This window comes from Echeneis naucrates, chromosome 22 (assembly GCF_900963305.1).
Source record: "Echeneis naucrates chromosome 22, fEcheNa1.1, whole genome shotgun sequence".
In the NCBI taxonomy this organism is placed as follows: Eukaryota; Metazoa; Chordata; class Actinopteri; order Carangiformes; family Echeneidae; genus Echeneis; species Echeneis naucrates.
Genome location: NC_042532.1, coordinates 3,694,081 through 3,708,917, shown reverse-complemented (window position 1 = coordinate 3,708,917; position 14,837 = coordinate 3,694,081). Strand labels below are relative to the sequence as shown.

At 41.6% G+C, this 14,837-nt stretch overlaps 1 protein-coding gene across 3 annotated transcripts in view; it reads right to left on the bottom strand.

Annotated features, from left to right (window-relative positions):
- The window catches only part of pxdn (peroxidasin), a 51,778-nt gene that overhangs the window by 3,365 nt on the left and 33,576 nt on the right, over positions 1-14,837 (bottom strand). For 2 of the 3 annotated variants that reach the window (XM_029494157.1, XM_029494159.1), the window contains exons 12-22: positions 13,737-13,849; positions 13,320-13,476; positions 12,388-12,496; positions 10,075-10,232; positions 7,106-8,112; positions 6,523-7,019; positions 6,245-6,379; positions 4,524-4,732; positions 1,765-1,876; positions 1,400-1,532; positions 568-681 (exon numbers count right to left, since the gene is read on the bottom strand). In XM_029494157.1, coding sequence (XP_029350017.1) covers positions 568-681; positions 1,400-1,532; positions 1,765-1,876; positions 4,524-4,732; positions 6,245-6,379; positions 6,523-7,019; positions 7,106-8,112; positions 10,075-10,232; positions 12,388-12,496; positions 13,320-13,476; positions 13,737-13,849 — 2,744 coding nt within the window. The remainder of the gene's footprint in view (positions 1-567; positions 682-1,399; positions 1,533-1,764; positions 1,877-4,523; positions 4,733-6,244; positions 6,380-6,522; positions 7,020-7,105; positions 8,113-10,074; positions 10,233-12,387; positions 12,497-13,319; positions 13,477-13,736; positions 13,850-14,837) is intronic. The other variant, XM_029494158.1, reaches the window with a different exon arrangement.

Here is a 14,837-nt window from a genome sequence, read left to right as displayed (position 1 = left end):
TGAAGAGGAGAGAAGGAAAAACACAAAAAAAGGAACTGACAGGTGTGGTATCAGATGTGGTGTGCAAAATAAACTGTGTCACAGAGGATCTGAGGCAGCCTGTTTTGGCTCGGGGCTGCTATCACCTGTGCCAGCTGTTAGCATTTAATAAGTGTCAGAGATAAAGAATTAAAGGCTTAAAAGTGGCCGGTGCACACAAACATGCTGCGGGGAGATGCTGGTGCCAAGATGAGGGACATGCCAAAAGGTTCTGGAAGAGGTGAAACAGTTGCCAGACAGAGAAACTGGGGCACTGAAACTAGGCAGGCTGCTCAAACTGACTGCTCTAGCGCTGAAGGATGGCCCGACCTCAATCAGAAACACGGAATTACACAAACATGACCAGCTCCTCAGCGTGAGATATGAGAGGATTAAGTACTGTGCATGCATGCGTTTATGTGCTGTATGAAGCATTTTGACCAAGTATTGATTTACACTACCAGTCAAAAGTTTGCACACACTTTGCTATTCATTTGAATGTGAAAATGTGTCCAAACTTTGGACTGGTGGTGTATCTGTTGAACATACTCTGCATTCACATATGGAGCAGGAGTCCTTTTTCCAATGCTCTCCGTCTGTTCGCTCTCGTCCCTCACTATCAGTGCAGTCAGTCTTCCTCAGACGGGCTTCAAGTCTTTTAATCTGCACACACAAGGACACAGACATTTATTCAGAGGGGTGCTTGTTTGTGGTTACATCAGTCCTTCCACAAACTTTAGTCTCCTGCAACAAGCATTGTGGGGCATGAGTCACATGTGGATGAGAATGCACATACACTAGTATATATATCTAATATGTAGAATTTGAACTAACAAGTGAGTGGGACACTGGGATCTTTCCTCAGCTCTCCTGCATCTAAAAGGCTTGAGCTGACCAGAAGACAAGGTCGGGATGCTGGGCCCCATCCTGAGGAATTAACTGTACCGACATTTTAATTGAAAACATGTTTGTATAAATGTGGGTTTGACTCAGTCTATGTGTTTGCCTACAGCACAATTCCTTACAAAGACACAGGCGTGCATGCAGCCTGTTCATGAAGCAACCTATGCTTCAACCCATGGGACTATTTTAAAGTCGCTGGGAAGGGCCTGAATGAGAAACCCTAAAGGTCCCAGAAGTTTAGACAAATCCATCCTCCTGAACATAATGGACATATTCAATTCAACCCATTTTTAGCAGTAAAAATCTTCATCAACAACTTTCTGGAAAATAGCTATTACAATTATGCCCACCTAAACCTGCTCAACAAAAAGAAGGGTTCATAGAAGTGGACTCAGGCCCAACATTAGACTTCACGACACTGAATGCTTGTCAGCCATCATTTATCAGCTGTGTGTGTTTGTGTCGTGTCTGCCCACACCTGCTTCCGTAAACTTGTAATCGTCTTCTGCATGTCAGAAACAAAGTCCTGAAAGTCGCTGACTGAGGGTTCAGTGCTTTTTTTGGAGGTCAGAGTAACATTTACACGATTTTCTACAGTTTGCTCCACTGGGCTGCAAAAACAAAGGTCAAATTAGATATAACTATCATATCGCTATATCTTTTGGCATATAATACAAACATGTACACATGCCACATGACATTTAACTACAAACAGATTACTGTTAAGAAATGTGTTATCAAGAAAGATTCTGCACACATTATATGTTAAGGGAATATTTTATTGCTCAATTACACATATATGTAGATATAAGAGTTATAAAATATAATTGTTAACATTGTTACCTGTTCTTGTGGATACTGTCCACAGGTTTACTCTCTATGTGGCTATGCTCAGCTGATCTGCGTCCCCTGAAGTGGTATGACAAGGTGTTGAACTGACCCTTGGTTCTGCAATCTGGTGAGTCAAATGCAACATAATACACTGCAGATCACTAACAGAGGTAAAAACAATCTCAGAGGTTCACAGAAAAAGGTGTTACTGTTGATTTACCTGATAGATACTGAGAATGAAATAATCAAGAGGAGATCACGGAGCACAAAGAGCATTTATCCCTCGCCTCATATGGCCAGTGTAACTGAGGATGTAGATGAAAATTGGTGTGACGTTTTTGCCTCCTAATGGCAATCTGCCTAGTGTTAGCTCTCAGCTGTTTGGTTCTCTCATAATCTCTGTACTCACATACACTAGACAACTTTACAACTTTACAAGCAAAATGACTGAATCTGAAACATGAACATGAAGACATGTTAAACAGCCTTCTCTTCCAACTGGCTGCCAATTTCTTTTATAATCATACATTAATCTGGCAAAATCATTACAGATATAAATCAAAGACAACAACTGCGTGGGGATTTAGGTTACGCCTACTGTAAAATGATCACTTTTTTAGAAGAGACAGAATTCTTATTCTTATAAAGAGCATTCTTCATGAAATGTCCTACAAGGTGCTTTTCTGGAAAGAAAGTGTGCAGAAAGCTAGGTCAGTATTGGGCATTGGTCATTTGAGAGCAGGCCAGGCTGTTGCGATCCAGTCAATAAAAGAAGCTAAAAAGTAAGTAAATGCGTTTAATCATTTGTTTTTAAGTCATGAGTGCTGATGCTATTTTTCTTTCTGCTTCAAAGTGCTGATGCAGTACAAGACTCTTACTGTATTACTTAGCCTCATTCTAACACTGCCATCATGGCACCCAGATCAAAGAGAATGAAAGATGTACTGTACACAAACAAAGAACCCTGCTCACGCCCCAGTACACATCTGGAGCATGAAGAAACTGTTCAAAATAAACCTGAGGAAGGACAGAGTAAGTAATCAGGCTGTGCAGTCAGGAAGGCTGCATCTTTATCTGTAAAAGTTTAAAGCTGACTGGCTGCCAAGAGCCTTTGATTTACCAGACAACAGACGGTAAAAAACAAAGATTATCTAATAACAACAACACTTCCTATCTAATGCTGACAGATACGTTTTTGCACACAGATGTAAGATTATACCCTGCTGAGCTGCACGCTCACACATAGATACACAGGAGGTTCTCTGCACTGTGGTAGCTTTACAGACGAAGGCAACCACAATAACTCCACCGCCCTCCCTCCTCTCTATGGCAGGATATTCTCTGTTTATTAGCTTTGCTCTTCTCTTCTACGTCTGGCCAAGTAGTATTGAAAACAGGGATCAGAATGCAGTATTATATCACCACACCAGAGAAAATGGAATTTGGCTTAGTTCATTAGAGACTAATTTGGTGTTATATTTATAATGCCTATCTAGTATTAATTGTATGGAACTATATTGACTGTGGCTAAAGCGCATACCTACAGAGTCATAAATCCTTTTGGATTGACTACTGAATTAGACTGCAATTATATAGCTCAGGCAGCATTTCTCTACACCTCACTCACACTCACACTCACTCAGGAAACTGGGAATCAAACTGCCGTCCTCTAACTCTGACTGCCTCAAGGGTGCAAATTCAGCAGTGGGCAGTAATTGGCATGTGTGTGTCAGTGAAAAGACAGTGGAGCAATAGTTGAAAAATTCATTCTTGAAGTTTGTGATGTCAGTGCATGGATCAAAGGGATAATCCATAGCTTTAGATTATCACTTGTAATATGAGACAATCGCTCATTTCACATCTGATCACATCGCTAAATAAAGGCTGCAAAGCAAGCAATCACTCTAAACCCCAATGCTGGTTTATTATTACAGCAGAGGGTGCCTCGTCATTCACCTCATTTTCGCTTTGTCAGCTGCACCCACAAATGGAATGTTTAAACATCTAGGACTGAACTCCAAATACCATCTTTTAGCCCTGCAATTAGCAGGCACAGTCTGTGAGAAGCATATTTGGTTATATCACATTATTTCAGAGGGAGGAGGTCTGCTGTTTCAATGAAGTGCTGATCTAGCAGATCAGCAAGTCAATGACATTTCAAAACTTTATTCATTAAGCTCAACCACTGAAAGGTACCTACCGTAATGACCTCCTTGTCCGAGTACAACTTTCACAGGATTCACAAAGAAAACCCCCAAAACACTCCTATTCATGTTTCTCAGAGCCTAGCAATGTTTACACAGAGTGAAAGTCAGGAGGGCTGTCAAGCAAATTGTTGTTAAAAAAAAAAAAGAAAAGAAAAGAAAAAAGATGCTGTTTCTTCCAGAGGGGGTGCTCTAAACTGCAGCATGTAATCAGTGATCATTGCAGAGCTAAACCTTGAGAAACATGTTATCAAAGGGTAACAAAGAGTGGAGCAGTGTAACCTGGTGACAGAGACATGTCAGCAACCTGTGCTTTCTAAATGGTGAGGTACCTCATCATGAAAAAGAGGCAGCGGCATCTCAGACCAGCTGAGATGATGAAAGATCTGACTATATGAGGTATTTTCCCATCGTGTCACTAACAAAGGATATTGAATGGATGGAATCATATGTGGATCAGATCAATTAATTGGAATAGTGTGTGCAGTGTGAAGAGGTCTAAATATCATCTTAACAGCCTGTGAAAGTCACAGGAAGTAAAATGTCAAAAGTCACTTAAGCTGTTACCTTCACAGCAGTCCTGCCACATGCGTAGGTCAATCTGTGGGATGTCGTCACAGCTGCCATAGCCGTGGGGAAGCTCTGCCACCTTGAAGATGTCCTGCTGAATGCGTGTGATATTGTCCCCATTGTCACACAGCACCCGGGCCAGAGAGGACTGCTTCAACTGGGTAAGCTGGGCGGGAGCGAACACACCTGGGTTTTCGTACCAGAATCTAAGGAAACACAGGTAAGGGAAGTGACTTCTAGACTGGTTTCTTCCTCTCTCACACTGACATGATGGCACTGTTGCTATGGTAATTGCATTGCATTCCAAACAGCCAGGCTGCATTTCATCCAAATCCAAGTGAAAAACTGTGGCAATCTAACGAAATTTAATCAAGGGGGCATGAAAATATTATTTCAAGAGGCCACGTGGTTTTTGAGATTGCAGTTATCTTGACCTCTGATGACTGAAATTTGAATCACTTCATCACATATACATTTTTGTTAAATTAGAGGGCATTCTCTTAAACTGTTTTTGAGATATGTTGTGAGGTCTGGAAGGGGGGGGGGGGGGCATCGAAACCTGGCATCGAAAGACCCTGCTTTCCCAAAACAAAAAAATTGCAGTCCATGCCACAAATCAGCATAAACCTACCTAACCCAGCAGAGAGGTACCCCTTCTCTGACCCTCCACTCGAGTCGGCCTGATAACATTATCAGGATGTAAATTGCCGCTCTGGAATCCATCCAGGCCAACAAGGACACAAGGATTGATATGATAAGAAATAGGATATTCCGATCAAATAAGAGACTGCAAACATGCCAAACTGATTCCCCCCCGAGAAGAGGACTTCACAGCTGTTCAAACCATTTTTCTACGCGATAATTTGGCTGAGATAGAATTTATACTGAACAAGGAACTATTCCACTAATGTAACAACAGCGCCACCTGAACCGATGGCATATTGCCTGAACACTAATCTATGTGTTTTGTTGTTGCCTACAACTGTTCTGTAAAAAGAAAAAGAAACTTCACACACAGTCCGTAGTCATGCAGTTCTGTTTTTTCCGCAGCCAGCTGTGTGCTCTGTGATGTCGTGATTACCTAATAACCATTTAAATGTATTTTACAGAGAATAAGATAAAACCATGTCCACCGAAGCAACCACAACAGTGGTGTGAGGCATGGCTAATGGACAATGCCAAATGCCCAAATTTTAGTTTTAAAAGCTCCCTTCGTCAGATAAATCCGCCCTGTATTTGATAAACAACCTTGCATTCATTCGCCCAAGTTCCTAAATTAGTCATCAGTTGCTGAATCATTATTATCACATTGAGTTATACCATTTACATATCCAAGCTCACCTGTTTCACTTAGTTTATGCTTTGATCTGCACTTGTATATGAGGATGTTTTTATTTACCCCTTTTTAATTAATAAAAAACCCCATAAATTAAGCCATTGTTACCCTCCTTCCTTCAGTAATTTTTCTTAACTCAATACACAGTAAAGAACATCCCTTTTAGATTGAGACTTGACAAGAGGCAATACTATACACAATCCTAGGCACAACAGATATCATCTTCAAAGAGGCTTTATTCGTTATTATACACGCTATTAATACAGTAGCTGTACACTGTGAAGTTAGTACCCTTGGAAGTGACATGGTGAACTGGACATTATTTTATGTCACCAGGGAATGTGTTTGGTGAGTGGTGAGGTGAGATGTGACTTTACTGTACCTATCACCATCCCGCAGGCGTTTAAACTGAGTTGCAAGAAGGCACATGAGGGTGGGTCCCAGTCTACTGCCAGGAACCAGGTCTTCAGCCATTAGGGCAGGGAACAGGTCAATGTTCAAAGGAGTACCATAGAGCCTGCCACACAGGGAAAAGAGTCAGATATGATAAACTATTTATGATACGACTGAGAATTGCTAGCTCATCACAGTTTTTGCATACCAGCCCCAAGCTATGCAAGATCATAATTATATTAATAATGATCTGGAGAGTATAATTACCTCTGTAGCTTCTCTCTGACATTTGGGTTCTTAATTTCATTCCTCAATTCATCAAAGGTATGAGCTGAGGTAAGGTTACAGAAGGTTCTGTAATCGTTGTAGGGTGGTATGCCGTGATCCCTTCCTCTCTGTATGTTCATGGCAGCCAGATCCAGAGCCACAGCGTGGGCCATTGAGAATAACCTTTCTGTTAGCTCGGTATTTAGAAGCTGTGTGGACACACGCATTTTACCAGCGACACCAAAGAGCCCGCGAAGAAGTGGGTCAATGCCCCCCTCATTCACAATGCGGAATGGGGAGAAGAAGGCCCTGTGTAGAGAGATGTGTCCCTGGGGGATAGGCTGGAAGTCCTCATCTAGCCTGTAGAGTATTGGGTTGATAAGGGTGTGTCCGAAGCGGAAAGCAGCAGTTGCGAATGCATTGAGGATGCCAGCATTAATGTTGGGGTTGTAACCTGTGTATGTCCCCATCATCTTCATGCCCACCTCACCCAGGATCTAGGAGTGGGGAAAAGCATTGTAAAATAAAGATGACAAGATTAACAGAGAGAAATAGAAGCATGACACTCTGATGATTACTGTACCTTTGGCAGCCAATGGCTGTAGGTGATGTGCTGCATCTGAGCCCCCAATATCTTTCTGGCCTCATGGTAAATAGTGTCCCCATCCCAATGAGGGTTCAGCCTAAGTAGCTCTGTGGCTATGCGATTGTGTTCCCTGAACCAAATTGTATGCATTGCTGTCAAACCAAGCTGCTCATTGGCACGGTGGTCTCCTGCTAAGAAACATGGAATCGGACTCTCGTTCTCATCCCTCATACACTCAGTTGGTGGCCCAGTGGCAAATGGCAGAAGTGGTTTCCCTGTTCGCTGTATGATGCCCTGTCGGAGCAGACCCCTTTGGCTTGCCAAATCTCGAATTTCCTCAGATTCATGGCGAGAGCTTCCGTATACATTTGAACCATCAATGTAAGAAGTCAGTTGGTTGATTTGCTCTCTTGGATATACACTGTTCATGAGAAGAGATGTCATTCCGCTGCCACACACAGGGCTGGATCGGACAAAGAACATACAGCGTGTGCTACTTCGTAGTTGTCGGGGGTCATTGGGGGGGAACTGGATGGGGAAGCATGGTGGGTCATTGGTGCAGACCTGGGCACAAAGCTGGCCATCAGAGAACCGCGACTGGCTGAGGGCAGCGACTGTTGAATCCAGGTCGTGGTCTAGGAACTGACCCCACTGCATCAGCATATGGGTGTAGCGATCATCAGGGGTTATGGTCTCAGTTCCAATCATGGTGGTAGAGACGAGCCTCGGCAGAGGCAGCCTGTACCCATTATGCAGCTGCTCAGTGGCACCTCTTGGTAAGTTGAAGCCATTATCATAGACAGATTTCAGGAGTCGCTCGAAGGCGGTGAGCGAGGCGCCCCACATAGGGTGCTGCATATTGTTACATGTACCATCGTGGCTGCGGTACTTCTGATGGAAGCAAATATCAGAACAGTTGTTGAACCGCCGGTGGGCTGTGCAACCTGACAGATTGGCAATCACATCCAGAAAACGTGGGGAGACCAGGTCATTGTAGCGAAATGCTGTGGAAAGGCAACATAAATTCAACACATATAACAAAATTATTAACATAATTATCTGAAATGTATATAATACATTTGTGTTTGCATATATAAACACAGTCTTCTGCAGTCAGACTCGAAAGAACCTCCTAACCTGTCTCTTAACCCTCCCTGACCCACTTTGATACATGAAAGCACCAACATGGAGCATATCAATGTGTGTATGTCTGTGCTGTGTAAGCAATGTGATGCTATGGTTATGACAAATGAGAATTAGTGTTAAGTGCCCCACACTAGCTTTATAAGTGTAAACGCCCACCAACTCAAACATCCACACAGACTCTATGCTGTGTGTCGTGGCCTGTGTGTATGTGTGTAGGTGCATGTTCAGAACAGAATGGTAAACTCTGGTGTTGTCCTGTTAGATGACGTTGAGGTACAATAAAAACAGCTCATTAGTTTATGCTGACAGGCAGAAACCTCTCTGTTAGCTTGGTTTGGGGGCCAGTGCAACAATAATTGTTCGGTTGTTGGCATTAGGAATGAAAACACTGCCTCTTTTTGTTCCTATTTAATCAGACCACCCCTCCTCCTTCCAACAACTTTATTTTCTATCTTAAGCTGGAACTGATTACCTATTTTTCTTTTATATATCTATTTTACACACAGACATACACACACCCACACAAACATACACACAGAGATAAATCCAGTGTTTTCATGGTTTTCCTCCTAGGACCACAAGATATTTTTCCATGCATATGTGAATCTAAACAAAGACAGATACCAACATGTATAAACACTGAAATTAACCCAATATATCCATAAGTGATACAATCTGCAGACCAACACGTAACATCTTCGATGATGAGTGCAGGTTTATGTTTGGTGTGTGGTATGCCACAGGCCTGATAAAACTGTTCATGGGGCTCCTTGCCAATTGTTCTATGATTACCTCCCAGTGCCTCAGGTCATTCTTAAAAGAACATGGAAACAGAGGCTTACAAACTACCAAATGTTGCTAACAACAAGATAATAATTCATTGAGTGCAAGATAATTTAATTGCTAGCTGAACAAGATGAGAGTTAGTGTTAGGGAGTTCACTAGGACACTTGGGGTGTTATGTTTAAGTGGCAAGAATTGAGTGATTAGTCATCTGTATGTACATCTGTACCTGCATCAGGATCCAGTACAAGAGTGTGGATGTCGATTGATGTTGTATAGAGTTTAAACTCAACTGGATTACTTGCACAGTATTGATTGTGTAGCTTTTCTGGCCTACGGCCTCTTTAAGTGGCACTTCTTTAAAGACTACGCATCAATACGCTGACCAGAAAGTGTTTCATTCCTTCTACCTTCTACTTATAATAAATAATATATAAATAAATGAATAAATAATTTATAAAACTTAACCTTAGGTTTTTTCTGATGAAGATTTTCTTTTTTATTATAACCACATGGTTTTCACATGGTCAGTGTATGGATAAATGTAAATATTGTTTAAATAGAACATCATCAACAATTTGTGCCAAAGGCCCCCACTGAGGCTGTTTACAACAGGACAAAAAACAGCAGGAATTCTTTTCAGCTGCAAAGCTTTCAGAACTGTCTGTTTTCTTCAAAGAGGTGATACTATATCAATATTGCTGTATAGTAAGCAGGGGTGGAGTGAAACAATAATTCTGTACATGAATTTGACTTAATCCGAAGATAACCTCACAAACCAAGAAACCACTAACTTTGAAGGTAGCAGACTGTTTATAAATATGACCTTGAAGTTCATCATGGGGTAGTTACAAAATGAGTTAAACAAAAGTCAACTCATTGTTATGGCTGGGTGTCAGCTATGACGTAAAGGTAAAATATGTTATGGCCATATATTTATGCCACAGCATAAATGTTATCATGGATAGAGTAAAAGCATAGGTATGAAATCCTTGTTGGATGCCTTAACAAGTAGTGTAGTAGGTTATCAGCCTCACCAGTGCCATTGGTGTCGACCATGAGGCCCTGGTTGACGTGGTTCTGGATGAGCAGAAGCGTTTGCTCAAAGATCTCCCCAGCGCGCGCCTGCTCCACTGTGTAGGGGTCACGGGGATACCGGAAAAGAGCTAGCAACTCCCCTGGGGTACGAGGTTGACTGGAGAGAGGGAGGTAGGGAGATTGGGGGAGGGGGAATATGATGCCAAGGAGAGAGAAAGCAAAAGGAGTAAGAAATAAAGACAACTTTATGGGAGTGACAAAGGAGAGAAAGAGAAAAAAGGAAAAAAAAAAAAAAAAACCCGCACAGAAGAATGTGATTTGAATGTGCATTTGTTTTCATTCCGGACAGCAAAGGCGGGCAGAGCTTTCTCTGACACTATCCAGAAAATTTCTTTTCTGCAGTTACAGCAGGTCAGAGAGCTCAAACGAGGAGAAGCCCAAAATATGCACAAACGTCTTAATCACTGCACCCATGACTTGGATCTCTTCCATTAAACGAAATTGTCCTGCTGAGTTTGTTTGCATGGCCCCTGAAGACCCCTGTGCTGCTTTGCCATCACCTTGGGCCATTTTTAAATATGTATTCAACTCTAGTCTTTATAGGAAAGCCAAGAGTTTGGCTTGAAGTGGTGGCTTTATTACTAGAAAGCCACGTGCCAGACGTGGGTTTGTAGGTGTTAAATATGAAAAACAAATATACAAATAAAGCTTTGATTTGCAGGCACATTCAGATGATGTCATAACATAGATGTAATATAGTGACACATGATACTTTAGAATCTACACAGAACTCACATGATGAAAAACAAACATTTGTGTTCTCTGCCCTTTTTGACTCAGTGATTTTTAACTTTAGCCCTAACTACAGTAATAACTACGGTGTTTTTGCCTTGTTGTGTTTTGAATTTTGCCTCATGTTTTAATAATTTTGGTATAGCCCTTTGGTTAGTGTTAGGTATTACTGTGCTGAAATGAGCCTTAAAATTTAACCTTCATTTATTATGTATTGAAATGTATTCTACAGTAAAAGTCTTCCTCCAGCAGCAATAACAGTAACACTGGTGGGAGACCTTCCCAGAGATTTTCCAGTAGCAAAGATCTATAGCCAACTGTTCCTTTACCTAACTTACCAACAGCTAGATTTGTATTTACAAGGCAAAAAGTTATATTTCTACAGCAGCAGTGCTGCTTCCTCAGGGTAGACTGGATTCTACAGTAACTTGGTATCGTGTGACACTCAGCAGCATAACAGCCAGTGTAACAGTGTTAATCAGCACTAGGCCTCCCATTTAAAGTGATACGGCATGTGGGTTTGTGAGTGGGCCAGTGTATGTATGTGTATGCCAACAAAAGCACAACTGCTTACTACATCGCTCAGCAGGATGGAAACACTTCCGAGTTCAAACCACCTACATCTCTCATAGTTACATAGCTGTAATAGATGTAGGTGTCCTGAACTGGGAAAGATATCATGAAAAACTGTTAATAACTATATCTGTCACTCTGTGGCTGCAGAATAAATCATTCACTTTATGTCATTCCATACTGCTCTCTATTGTACTGTTCAAAACTTACAGAATTGTTGACACTCCTTTTAAATTGCCACACTCTTTCCCTCAAGGCTCTGACTCAAACTTAGAACATGCAAGTCATGTGCCAAGATGATGTGGGCCAGCTATTCGTATTCAGACTTAGGCCCCATGAGTATGTAGACCAAAAGTGAGCCAGCACTGGAGAGAAACTTGATGTTGTCGCAGCCTGGTGAGCTCACCAACCTCTTTACTATCTCTTACAAAGAAATGCATGAGTGTGCATGGATCTCAAAAAGCACAGAGTGCTAGCTATGACCTGCTCTCTATAGCAGATACTGCACAGTAAGAAAGAACATCCCTCATTCCCTGTTTGTACCCTTCAATGCATAGGTGCTGCATAATTCTACTGGCCTCCACACATTTGTTTAATAATTTAAGTCTTTACAATATATTACAATATTAACCTTGACTGACACAAGGGAATGTATGCTGCAACTAGTTGTGTAAGTGCTGCAACATTTTACGCATGCATCAGGTGGTGTGTTATATTTCATCTGTTAAGCTGTTGCATTGTATGTGTGTAGGGTGCAGTTTGAAAGTGACACACTATGAAAAAGATGTTTGGTGGTTTACATTTGGCTCTAAAGTTCAGGTCAGAAGGAAAGTTAAGCCTTAAGTAATTGTGGTTATGAGCCTGTTAATGCATTTTGTCAAATGTGCCCTCAAACACATTAGTACACACAATTGTGCGTCTTTGTGATGTGAAATTTCTCATCTTACCCATCAAAGAGACGTCTTCTTGTTGACTCGATAGCACTGTCTACGTCACGGATGGCCTGCTCTATGGATGTGCTCACAAAAGTGTCTCCCTCTCTACTGACTGCAGGAACTTTGCACAGACAGAGACAGAGCATGACCAGAGGTGAAGTAAAAAACAAACAAACAAAAAAACCCTGTGACCCACTTGGCCATTTGCAATAACACAAAGTAACTAACAGACACTATCTTATCCACTTTCTAGATGTGTGACCTTCAGCAAAATCAAAATGCATAACAAAGATGCGCAATGGTCTAAAGAATTTAATACATTGTGATAATCACTAATATAGAGCTTGGTTCAACTTGTGTTCCTTCTTTCTAGTTGCACACTGTAAGTGACTTCAGCTTCCCTCCTGGAGGTGGAGTGAACACATTTCTGGCAAGTGCCTCCATTGGACTGTGCCACTGAAAACAGTGAGATTGTGACGTGAAGACTAAGAGAGTCCAACAACAACTGAGCACAGTGATAGAGTTTATGGTTCACCAGCAGAGTGCTGTGGTCAGACCTGAGAAATCTCAGCTGGAAAAAACAATTCACACAGGGAATAGTTGATAGGAATCTAATAGCATTGCACCAGAGTGTGACTAAATTACTGACTGACTTGGACAAGGAATACCCACAGTGGGCTTTGCCCTGTTGCAAAGCCCACTGTGATAGCAATAACCACTGAACATGTACTGTTTCAAAGATGTTGGTTCACCACAAGATATAAATAGTGCAATGGACAGTAAAATTTGCAGTTTATCAACAAATTTCACAGAGCACTGATAAGCAACAAGTTTAAACCTTACTTGCTAAAGTAGTGAAGTACTGCTTTCTGACCCCCAGCCAGAAAAGGAAAGAATGACAACAGCTGTTGGGTTATGACATGCTGACGTCAGCCATTTCCTACCTGTGACTGTGAGCACCATGCTGGCAACTTGGTAGCCGATGGGATTGCGAGCGACACACTCGTAGCGACCAGCATCAGCAGTGCCCACGTCCTTCACCTCCAGGTAACCCTCAGGGCTGATGTGGAACTTGCCACTTTCCGTCACCTGCACACCATCCTGGGGTGGAAAATGTGAGTGTGGGGATCAAATTGACACCGTGATTAAATGCTATATAAAACCCAACTGAAATATGCTTCATCATGCTAATAGGTTACTCATTTTTTGCTTCATTATAATGATAATTTAGGTAATAACATACATTCACTGGCCCCTTTGTTCTTGACAGATTTCTGTCAACAATTGAGTGCTTATCTAGCACCTAATGGTGATGAGGTGACAGCCACCTCACTGCGCCATGAGCAGCTTGAGCATCTAACCTTGTTCCAGGTGAGGACAGGCTGTGGCTGGCCCTGAGCACTGCAGGGAATCTGGACATCCTGGCCAGACTCAACCGTCAAGTCCCTTGGAGCATTTGTGAAAACAGGCGTTACTGAATGAGTTAAAACATACACACATATGCATGTGTTAATGATTATGTTCCAAGTAGTGTCCATGTAAAATTAATTTTGCAAACATCACAGCAGACATGAAACTCTTAAAACGCACTGAAGCATTTTACTGTCCTGCACATGCTCAGGGTACATACAAAAACTCCAAGAGTTTGTGTTCCACTGCAGATGCTTATTTTGCTTTCTGCTATTACAACGCTGAAAAACATTTAACGGTTAAAGTCTGCATGCAGTTTGATGGAGGTTAAAGCACGCTGTATTATAAATGGTAATAATGCATTGCTTCAGTAGATAAACTATTTATGGAGCAAATTTCTGTTTGATTTTCACCTTTTCCAATGTCAGCATGTTGTGCCAGGAGTGTCCATCATTTTCTGTTTTATTAACTTTATCTCACAGATGAAACACAAATGAAAACAGCTGTTTTACATTTGTATGCATGCATGGATGCAAGCACACGGTCTGGTAAAAAGGGACATGAGGAGGATGACAAATATGTACAGATGCTTGTGTGAGTATTTACTAAAAGTCCCTGGTGTGTATGCATATGCATCTTTGTAGGGTTTTTCAAAAACCATGCCAATGCACTTGCACATGTAACTATTGGCACCCAGATGTCAGTGTGTGTAAATTGTGAGTGCTGGTCAAGCAACTGCTTGAGGTGTTTGACCCTAATGGCTCTTGTTCATGTTTTTTTTTTTTGCTTTATTGGTTTATATTGCTTTAGTTTTGACTTTTGCGTTACATTTGTATATTCTGTCAACAATCCCTTTGAAATGCTTTTGAATGTGGTCTGCTGGTTTTCAGGTAAGATAAGTGAACACAGTAGGTGCATTGTCAGACACTGTGAAACTCCAGAAATCCAACCCATCGATATATGATAGCCTTTGTCTAAAATTATAGGCAGTTAAAGCGCTAGGCCTTGATGAATGGTCAGCTATTGTTGTCAGTTGTTTTACTCGTCACCAA